Source organism: Castanea sativa, chromosome 1 (assembly GCF_040712315.1).
Source record: "Castanea sativa cultivar Marrone di Chiusa Pesio chromosome 1, ASM4071231v1".
NCBI lineage: Eukaryota > Viridiplantae > Streptophyta > Magnoliopsida > Fagales > Fagaceae > Castanea > Castanea sativa.
This window is the reverse complement of record NC_134013.1, coordinates 86,558,757-86,569,893: the sequence shown is the minus strand read 5'-3', so window position 1 is coordinate 86,569,893 and position 11,137 is coordinate 86,558,757. Positions and strand designations below refer to the sequence as shown.

Below are 11,137 nucleotides of genomic sequence, written 5' to 3'. Positions count from 1 at the left end.
AAACTCAATTGGTTAAGCTCCTTATTAATACAAAATAAAAGTATCTCGTGTGCCCGGTCCATAGAATGGACGTATAAGATAATTTTCCACTTCCTCTGCCCTACTTTATATATTGGCTCAATCCAAATGTAATTTTTACTTTAGAAGTTAGACGGTTGCACTCCCACCGACTGTGAACATTTCACCTAAGGTCCTCATCTCTAGGACACAAGAAAGCTTTGGTTTTATTTTCTCTAAAAAAGAAAAAGAAAAAGAAAAAAAGAAAGCTTTGGTTTTAGAGCCTTGTTTTCTTTTTCTTTTTTTGCTGAATGAGCCTTGTTTTCAAATCAAAACGATATGCTCTTTAACATTGTTTTTTTTATTTATGAAACTTTAACATTGTTCAAATCAACCTCTGTTAACGAGAAAAATTCTAGCATAGTTGAAGACTCTCTATGATGAACTGGTGAAAATTATTGGTGACAAATAGATGCATATAAGCTTAAACTAGTTATTAAAGTTTATTTATTTTATTTTATTTTATTAACCACTCCTTTCCAGGTATAAACTAATAAACATAATTAATTTCCTGTTTTTGTTTTTTGACTCACACTGTATTCTTTTGACCTATTCAGGCTGTTATTGTTGCTGATTTGTTTTAGATCCGTCTTTCACCTTTTGACTCTTTTTTTTTGGCACTTTAATTTTTGTGTTTCTCCGGTCACTAAAACTGAATATAAAAGCAACACAAACAATTTATAGTCATCCTTCTCATTAACAATATATAAAATAACAACAAAGACACAAAACTAATGACTATCTGTCGCTGAACTTGTTTGAGAGAGCACTATTTGAAACTATTTAAATCTTGCTATTAGGGTCATATTCATAACATAATTTATCTCACCACTTACCCTTTTCCCCCTTAATAATAATAATAATAATAATAATAATAATAATAATAATAATAGAACCTATGTTGCTAAATTAATTGCTTATTACAGTGCAAAATTTAGACACTTATTTTAAGTTTTTATTTATTTATTTCAACTATATACTTTTAGGTTTTTCTATTTAAATTCAACTATGCGGCGAAATTGACAAATTGAAGCACATAGTTGAATTTAATTATTATCATTGGAAAAAGAAACACCTTTTGTATCTGCATTGATGTATTATCTTTCTTCAAAGACAATTCAATTCAATTTGTATGATTTATTATCTAATAAAACACCTACAATTGTATAAACCCTTTAAATGTTATGTCTTATATACAATTCCTTAACTATTGTGTCTTAGCCCTTAGTCTCTTAAATTAAATTCAACCACACAATTACAGTGGAAAATTTTAGTATAAACAGTATATCTATCTTTTTGGGGTTCAAGTGATAATTTAGTGTTAATGTTATCTTTTGTGGTGTCTCAATATATATGGTTCAAACCTCACCTCTTCCTCCCTTACTATAATTTGAATTATTCAAGAGTCGGGCCATAATTAGGGTTTGAATTAGTCCAAGGTTCAATTGGAGATAAGGTCATAGGCTTATTGGTGGTTCTTTGGAAGATTAAGAATTTTTTTCCCTTATGTGACTCGTTTTTGGTCTTCGGTAGATTTTCTAACCAACTAACAGTAAATTGTGTTGACATTGAGATTGGTTAATCGTTGCATGACCTTGTTTGTTGTGTGCACCCATTTACCCTATTCTCAACAAGTCTCTCACTACTCTCAAGATATAAATAGTGACCCCACAAATTACAAACCCCAATGATTGAATTCTTCTATCTCATTCTCTCCCTTGTATGTGTGTATTTGTTTCTAAAAAATAAGGGTTGATCCCTTGCCCCATGTATGCATGTTGTGGGCTATGTGCCTTGTTGGGCTGTGGGCTTAAGCCGGGCGTATGTGCCTCGTGTGACTTATTGACCAATGCAAACCAAAATTTTATTTAACCAAAGAATTTAAGGCCCTGTTTGATATAGTAGTTTAACATGTTTTCAGTTTTTAAACAATATTACACGCATTTTCATACACTTTTTTACAACGTTACCAAATAGCCCCTAAAATAAAATTACCCTAGCAAACTTATTGTCCTTAATCAATATAAAAACAACTTAGTTTTTGGTGTGCTGTGCAGTTCTGCGTTGAACCGAGGCAGTAGTACAATACCTTATCCGGGTGGGGTCCACAAAAAAAAAACATTGGCATAGAATAGTGTCCCCAGAGGCCAGAGCGCTGGTACGTTGCACTGTCAAGCGATTGCCATTCTCTACGTACGTAATACTCTGCTTCTTTTTCCTGCCAGCTCAAATTCAATACCCAATTCAGCACCCATTGATGTTGGTATTGGTATTATCATCATCCACTCTTCCATTCCATTTTTTTAAATCTCTTTCTGCATGCTTATAATTTTTGCATTATCATCAACTTGTGTCATTGTTCTTGGCTATATTTGCATGTGATATATGTCACTTTCATGATTTGTGGAAGGAAAAAGTTGTTTGCTTGCATGGGAAGTGCGAGCTTTCAAAAGGGTAGATAATGTTTTGATGATATATGAATGGTTCTGGTTGCTTTGTGTGCAATTTTCTATCAATGCTTTAATAGTAACTTTTGTTTTCCATGTACTTGCATTAATGCCCCTGTCACATCCTCTCACTACATGTATTTCCTATGTTTCTCTTTGGTATGCTCTTTATCTCTCTCTCTCTCTCTCTCTCTCTGGGTTGCATTGTCCCATTGATGATTTTCAGTCCTTTGTTTGGCAATTTCAAATGCTGCTTTATAAAGTTTGCATCTTTTTTTATACATTGACCCATTGAAGAAAAAAACAGGGATTAGATTGAACCCAGATAGAGATGGTATATACATTGATCCATTGAAGAAACAAAAGGTATTAGATTGAACCCAGATGGAGATGGAATATTCTGTTCTTCACAAGTTGATTAACTTGCCACAACAACTCAATGCTAGAAATTGCTAAGGTTTATTTTATGTTATCTGTTAATGTTGTGACCTGCAACTTAGTTGCATTGAAACTCTTGTTTGCAATTAGATTGTTAAATGCATTATGAGTAATCTCATTTTCATTTCAACCTTGTACAAATATGTGTTCTTTATAGGCTATGATATTGAGTCACCATTCTAATAGACTAAAAATTTGAAGTCCTAATTGAGTCTTTGACATCTCGGACAAAGTTTGTCACAAATTTGATTACACAGGCTATCTGCTGCTAGTTATTTAGGAGGATGTATCTCATTCTTTATTTACTCTACAACTTTGTATGATAATTGTTACATCAAGCTTTCCTCTTTTGTGCCCAATCTTCTCTAAATAGCCTACATGCTGCTATAGTCATTTCCATCTTTAAATTTTGAAATCAATATCCCAAGTTTCAATATAGCTCCTATTTGGAATTTGATCAGCAATTTTTTTAAAAACTAATACCAGAATTTTTAGGATCTAGAATTTGATTATATCAGGTCACCTCAAATGTCATGCCCAAATTCATAGTCATTTTGATTGAAGTTTTAAATGACATTCGTCAGCTCAGTTTATCATATACATGGTTTTCCTTGGATTTTTATGTGCTCAGTTACCTTTATTTTCCAGAAGAAAAGTTCTTTCTCAGTAGTGTAGTGCTCTATTTCTTCACATGTTAAGAATTTACAAAGTCATCATTGTCTAAAATTGGCGCATGCCATTGGTGTGCCTGTCAGGTTGTGTGTTAGTAATTTAGATTAGAGTACTGCTTGTGTGTGTAGCATTGACAAATGAAACAAATGGGAGTACTTTATTGACTATTTCACCCATGGCATCTTGTTAAAAGATGATAAAGAAATTTTCAATTAGTAGTCTTGGTAGGTTGTTAATCTTTAAGAATAATCTATCATGTACATACGAATTAGAATCATATCTCTTCAACCATATGGTATTTCATATTTCTCATGTCACAAACTTAGTACACTGCCTTTGCTTTGTTGAACTAGTGAATGCAACAGTCATGTACTTTTTTCTTTAAATATTCCACAATTTGCAGAATTTTGTATTTGAAACAATTATACACAAACAGGAATTCATACAACGATAAGTTCCAGAGAAGGCAGGTGGAAATCCTCTGATGGCTGATAATACTGACCCATTTCCCCTGCTCTCAAGTGTATATAAAAGCTCTCATCCTCAGGTTAATCAATTGAATCATCATATAGTGAACATCAATCTAAATTCAAAAGCTAGTGACTGCAATGTTACCCCAAGGGAGTCACATAACAGAGCTGGAAGTAGGGCTGCAAGACCCTGGATTCCTCAGAATTCTATGCAGACACAAAATGCTGATCTTAAGAATTCCAATGACAGAGTAAATGCTTGGATCAAACAGTCTAAGGGTCCTTGGCAAAATAATTACATTGGCCAACAACCTGTAGTATCTCCACCCCTACGGCAAGGATCACTTTGGTCTGCTGGAGCTGATCACACTCAATCTAGTGACTCAAAAAATGGCCAGTTGAATGATGAAATCATCTCAAACTCCCACTGTGTTGATGATGAGAAGAATGATGATGATGATCACTCAGAGATTCTTTGTGATAGTGATGATGATCTCTCAAATTATGACTCTGATTTAGATTCAAGTGAAGTGAGCTATGAGACGCTCAAGAAGAACAAGTGGTTCGTGACATTCTTTGAGTCTATGGATAAACTGCCTACCGAGGAGATTAATTTACCCTCAAGGCAATGGCACTGCCCAGCATGCAAAGGGGCTCCTGGTGCCATTGATTGGTATCGAGGCCTGCAGCCCTTAATGCATCATGCCAGGAACAAACAAGCAAGAAGAGTAAAGCTCCACAGGAAGTTTGTCGAAATCTTGGATCAGGAGTTGCAAAGGAAGGGAACTTCATTGACACTATCTGGTGAAGCATATGGTAAATGGGAAGGACTAGATGCAAAGGTTAATGATCATGAAATAGTATGGCCCCCAATGGTTGTCATAATGAACACAAGATATCAGCAGGATGACAACAATAAGGTACTATCATATTCTACTCTATGCTTATGAGATGAATGCTTACTCTTTTTTTTCTTTATTTAATTTTCCTATCACTGATGTGCATTGCAGCCATAATATGCTGCTTTTTTTTTGGGGGGGGGGGGGGTTAGGTGGCTGGAAAAAGAGCAGGGTTGATTTCTTGAATTTAATATTCAATCAATATTTTTCCTTTTCTGAATTTGATTTTTAGTGGAACGGAATGGGAAATCAAGAGCTTCTTGATTACTTCAGCTCATACTCTGCATTGAAGGCTCGACACTCATATGGTCCAAAAGGGCACCGAGGCATCAGTGTGCTAATCTTTGAGAGCTCGGCAGCAGGGTATTTAGAGGCTGTACGTTTGCATAAACATTTCAAAGAGCAAGGAAGAGATAGGGATGCATGGGGTCGTTGTAAGACCCCCTTTTGTCCGGGTGGGAAGCGTCAACTTTATGGTTATCTGGCTGTGAAAGATGACTTGGATGTCTTCAACCAACACGCCCATGGTTCTCTCTCTATCTCTCTTTTGGTCCAATTTCATGGTGCATAATGTAATGATGTTGAAATAGGAGTCAGACTAATGTTTATTATATTATATCAAAAATTTCTGGTATGTATGTCCTAGATTGGGAGTCTAAAAACTGTCTTATTAGGCAAGAATTTGCTTAACAAATATGACAATTTGTAGGAAGTCACATGCAAATGGAAGTGTTAGTTTCACATTCAATTTTTTCCTAGGACACCCAAAAAAGAAAGGTGGAAAAGGGGGGGGGGGGAGCATATTTGTATTTTAAAGTACGTTCAAACACATTTTCTTGCTCCAAAAACAAGTGACCTTTTTTCTTCACTAGTCTTTCTTATTTATTCCTAAAATTAATTGTATCTTAAATTATTCTTGAAGGATATATAGACTCATAAGCATGCTGTATTTAAAAAGCTGTGCAATTGCTTAGGTAGGTCCAACTTGAAATTTGAGATGAGATCATACCAAGAGATGGTTGAGAGCAAGATAAAGGATATAAATGATGATAAAAAGCAGATTAACTGGTTCAAAGAAAGGGTTGCTAAAGAGAAGAAGCATTCACAAACTCTGGCAGCTACTCTATCTCAAGTCAGTGAGAAGTTGCGCAGAGCAACAGAAGAAAATCGTATTGTCAGAGAGCGAACTAAAATACAGCATGATGAGAACAAAGAGGAGGTAATGTTTTGGATCTGGGAGTTTACTATTTTTTATTATTTCTAGAAGTATTTTGGTCTGTGGGAAAGAAGATGTTATATTGATTCAATTTAATCAACACATTTTACTGCTTAACACTGCTGTGATGAACTTTTCTGGTAATGGACATTCAAGGTGGCCACTTTTGCTGGTGCTTCTGCTTGAATTGATAAAATCTTATGGAGACGAAGAATCTTTAAAACCTCAGATGCATATAATACATTTTTAAATCCTATAAAGGTATTGAAGCCTATAAAACCATGGATCAACCTCTTCATATCTCATGTATACTCATGCAGATGATATATTTCTTTATGACTTGGACAGTCTCGTGGGTTCTTTATGTCTTCTCTCAAAGGCACTTTGTTGTAGTTAGATTACTTTCACATTATTCTTTGCCCTTTTTTCACCTAGGGGATGTCATAATTTAATTTTAGGTAGCCACCATCTTGCTAATGTATCTAAATGCAATTTATAAATTATAATCTCTACTTTCTGATACAAACTTTGAATCTACAAGATACATGTCTCTGAGGAAAGCCAGAGTACATCATAGATCATTTTCCAGGGGCAGCATTGCTTCTACAGAAACATGTTTAGCAGTCCATCAACTGTTTGTTCTCCTTCTAAAACATGAGCATACATCTAATCTGAATCACTTTTCCTATCTGTTTTCCTAATTATTGATTATTTTATATTCCTATATATGTTTACTTTGGCTTACTCACTTGTTCTGGAATTTTTACATATCCCTTTATTCTTATCCCAAATAATTATAGAAGGGCACATAATTTGTGTTATACTGAATTGTTAATGAATCTTCATATTTCTTAATTTCTGCCTCTTGTTTGAATGTCCATGCATCATGGTAGAAAAATATTATTGAATGAGTTAGCATAGTATGTATGTTTTTTGGGTCTGGACTTCATGACCTTTGTAACAGAATGATTAGAGAGAGACTAATGGTTTGGATAAGGTGTGTTAACAGTAGAATGGACACCTTGAGGAAGTGGGAGAGAAGATGAAGTGCGGCAATTAGCATTTGAGTATAACAGTCATCTAAGATTTCCAATAGACTGCCTTTGCCAGGTTCATCTGGACCTAATGTTTTGTGTGGGTGAAAACCTGGGTTTGGTTGTTCTTTGTATGATGGTCTCTATGCGGGTGTGTTTAGGCAATATTTTTTGTAAGGTAAGGTAATGGAGGATCAAAGTGATAATCATTGAGTCATGTTAGATTTGAATGAGCCATGTGACCACTAATAATGTTCATAACTTTTTAAATAGTCATGTGACTCAAAGTAGGCAGATTTAGAAGAATTAGATTAAATTGAATTGATGGTTGTGATCTCATCTTTGTAAGGGTTACCATCATGGTGAGGAGTAATGCAGACAGAAAATATAGGCCCCAAACCATTGCTGGATGATGGAGGCCCACTGCCAGTTGGGCCTGATTGATTTAGTGAACTTATTTAATTTAGGAATTTAATTTTTTTTATTTGTTTTCATGTAATTGTTTAAGAGTTATTACCTTTCCTACTTGGTTCAGATTTTGTTTCCTTCCCTTATTTGGTTAAAAAGTTAGTTCCTTCTTTGATGTAATTTGGATTCCTATTGTTATGAACTTTGTCACTTAGTGGCATTGCTTGCTCTCCCTTATAAGGAGAACTATAGTTCAAATCCCCACTCCCCCATTGTCGTAATGATCGAATTATCAATAAAATTTAAATAAATAAAAAAACCCTTTTGACTTCTATTTAAAGGCCCCAAAGTTCAGTATTGTGATTATATGCTTGATCAAAACAATTTGTGTTGGAATTTTTTTCATGAATCGGTATTGCAAGCAAGTGTTGATTCCTAGATTTTGATTCCTTTTTCTTTCCTGGTCTGATTCCAAGTAACTCTAGTTGTTGATTTCTATGTTTATTTTTTCCCTATTACATTTGTTTCCCACAATTATTTTTGGTATTTTGTGTTGCATCACTTTTGTGTTAGAGCATTCATTGTTCTTCATTAAAGAGTTTATTTGGTTGTCCATTTGATTTTTCCCTCACTGATGTTGAATATGTATTGTGTTCTTTTCTAGATGGATGCCCAAGAACAATTTTTTAAGGATCAACTCAAAGCTATTCAACAAGCTATAGATGCAAAGGAAGATAATTTTGAGCAATTACAGCAGCAGGAGCGAGAGAAAGTGAAGATGGCAAATTCATCTAAGATAGAGGATCTAAGAATCAGGTAACGTCTTACATAGACTTAAGCCCCACCCCCCTTCCTCCCAAAGAAAAAGTCTGACCTTCTCTACAGCTAACTGGTATCCTAAAAGATAATTGAAATTTTGATCTGTTAAGTACACTAGGTTTCCTTAGGCCTTACATTACCAAAAGGTTCCAATTCGTCACCCAGGCCAAAGAGCCAATAACTTTGTAGCTCAATGACATTGCCTGATATTTACTTACAAAAACTTGACTGACATGGTAAGAGAGACCGAATTGTTGACAATTAAATTGTATGGATTTTTAATATTTGGAAATTTTGTTTTGCCAATAGGCAGCAGGAAATTGCTAGATTCATACAGTTGCAGGACAAAGAGATGGAACAATTTGCAGATGAGAGGGATAAGCTGGATAGAGATCATGAATACATGAAGCGAAAGCTAAGGCAGAGGTACTGGAAGGAAGAGGTTGAGCTGGAGAAGAAGTATGAAACTGAAATAACCCAGCTCATGGAGAAGTATGCCCCCTCATCATCTTCAGGAACAAACAGCCAGTAGCTTCCATTCATAAGATGGAGTGTGGCAAACTCAGAATCAGAAAGCAATGGGAGTATGTGGGTCTGTAGCTTTTCTTTTGGTTTTTGGCTCAATTGTAGTTTTTTGGTGAATGCTATACCAAAAAAGAATGAGCCTGCTAGTTCATTACTGTTATTTCTGCCCTTTGTTTTTCCTTCTTTTAAGTAAGTTTTGATCCCAAGGTAAGAGGGAGGGGATGATTCAAAGTAGTGAAGCGTGATTCCCAGTTGATTGTACTACCCTTGAGGTTGTTATGATTTATTTCTGCTTTGTTGTGTTGTAATGAATCCAGTGATGACATTTTACCCAAAAAACAAATGTTCTATGCTTTTCCTCATGGTCATGAGCAGATGGTTAATACTTAAAAGCTATGATTTGCACTCTTGTTGGATGAAATGATAAATAAAAAAAAATCAATTTGAAAGAAATAAAATCAAAATCTTCTGCGGGTAGAAGAATGTATTTTCTGAACTTCTGTTTTCCTTGTTTTGTTTTTTAAAGGCAAAGGCTTTTGGCTCAGTTTGGATCTTGGATATCTTAAGGGATATGTAATGGAAAATTGCAAGATTACTTAGGAGATTAGGTTCTTGTTTGAGGCAATTTTATTTGCTTTCCTTTCCCTCCATTGATACTGTTGGGGTCTTTTTGTGGCCAGCATATTCGTTGTCATTTCTTGTTGGAACCTGGATTGTTGAGGGAGTTGAGTTCGAAACTCTTGACAATGGGTCACCTATTGACCTTTGTGTTTCCTCCAAGTAATGAAATAACATGATATGTATTTGAAATGAAATAACAAATGGTATGGAAGAGTTTATTCCTCAAAAATAAATAAGTAATGAGGAAATATTTTTGCGTTAACATAAAAAGAATAACTTCAAAACATAAAAGTGAGTTAAAATAATAATGTACCAGACTTATCCTATAGTTATTTGGGATTGTTTTTACATTAGAGACCATTGTCATGCAATGATGTGCATTGATAATGGCTTAATTTCGCATATTTATATCATTGTTAGAAAGCATTATCATACTTATTTTGAGTTAATTTATACATTTTATATTTGGTTTTGGAATAATGCTGAATAATCAATTTTGTGTTTAATTGAATTTTATTGCGTGAATTTTTTTTTTGTGGGAGAATGGAATTAAATAAGTGGATTTGTGCAAAGAAGAAAGTTAATGAACTTTACTTTTACAAGGGCCATGATAAAGTTAAAGAAGGTTAACCCAATTAAATATAAGTCCAATTGGAGCAAAGAATTAAAGGAAATTTGCACCAAATCTATGTCCAATTCGGATTAGGATTCTAGCCTGCACATTAGTTAGTATTTTTAGCATAACTTTCGGTTCAATTTTTACATCTCTTGCGAATACTTTAAAATTTACGATCCCTTTAAAATTTACAATCATACACTTGCGAGCACTTTAAAATTTCACAGCACGCAACATCACTAGTTTAATGTTAAATTATCTTGGAAAGAGAGAAGGTAAGTAAGGTACACAAAATGTTGTGTAATCTAAGTTATCACGGCTTATGTCATTTGATTAAGTCATGCACACTTAATCGAATGGAGCCAATTTCCTTGATGAATGTGTTTCAAGCTGACACATTGACCAAATGCATGTTTGCCACTTCAAAAACCTAATTGAATGGAGCCAACGGACAAGTCATGTGCACTTAATTGAATGGAGCCAATTTCCTTGGTGAATGTATTTCAAGCTGTCACACTGACCAAATGCATGTCTACCATCTCAAAAACCTACTCCCCTACATTCCAAACCATTTCTACAGTGTTACGATACATCACTAATGAAACGTTGATTGCCTTAAAAAGAGAGATGGTGGGTAAAACGTATTAAACATTGTGGAATTCAAATGTCATGGCTAATATAATTGAAACGATCGAGAAGAAAATGACAAGTTATGTACACCTATCTTCTGGAAAGAAAAGGGATTAGTCATGCACACTTAATTGAATGGAGCCACGGTAAGTTTCTTTAAAATATTCTTTACTCTCTCCGTGTGTGTGTTAAAAATATTTAGTATTCTCAAAAAAAAAAAAAATTAAATAGAGCCAATTTTCTTAATGAGTGTGTTTCAAGCTGATCAATTGCATGTTTGCCACC

At 34.5% G+C, this 11,137-nt stretch overlaps 1 protein-coding gene across 5 annotated transcripts; it reads left to right on the top strand.

Moving 5' to 3' along the window:
• The first annotated feature begins 2,217 nt into the window (after nucleotides 1–2,217).
• LOC142609702 (protein SUPPRESSOR OF GENE SILENCING 3-like) lies at nucleotides 2,218–9,347 on the top strand. 5 transcript variants are annotated; one of them, XM_075781384.1, is made up of 6 exons: nucleotides 2,218–2,326; nucleotides 4,051–5,004; nucleotides 5,216–5,510; nucleotides 5,958–6,202; nucleotides 8,306–8,457; nucleotides 8,770–9,347. In XM_075781384.1, the coding sequence occupies exons 2-6, from the start codon at nucleotides 4,099–4,101 to the stop codon at nucleotides 8,990–8,992; spliced, it is 1,821 nt and encodes a 606-aa protein (XP_075637499.1). In that variant the 5' UTR covers nucleotides 2,218–2,326; nucleotides 4,051–4,098; the 3' UTR covers nucleotides 8,993–9,347. The 5 variants fall into 5 exon arrangements, with proteins under 5 accessions (XP_075637499.1, XP_075637530.1, XP_075637522.1 ...); XM_075781415.1 differs by having other exon boundaries at nucleotides 2,242–2,320; XM_075781407.1 differs by lacking the exon at nucleotides 2,218–2,326 and adding an exon at nucleotides 2,517–2,663.
• Nucleotides 9,348–11,137: the final 1,790 nt, after the last annotated feature.

What these genes read in the sequence shown, in the direction of transcription:
- LOC142609702 (XM_075781384.1), top strand. Translation starts at nt 4,099, where the DNA reads ATGGCTGATAATACTGACCCATTTCCCCTGCTCTCAAGTGTATATAAA. An exon ending in AGCAGGATGACAACAATAAG is followed by an intron (nt 5,005 to 5,215) that starts GTACTATCATAT and finishes TTTGATTTTTAG; the next exon opens with TGGAACGGAATGGGAAATCA. An exon ending in ATAGAGGATCTAAGAATCAG is followed by an intron (nt 8,458 to 8,769) that starts GTAACGTCTTAC and finishes TTTTGCCAATAG; the next exon opens with GCAGCAGGAAATTGCTAGAT.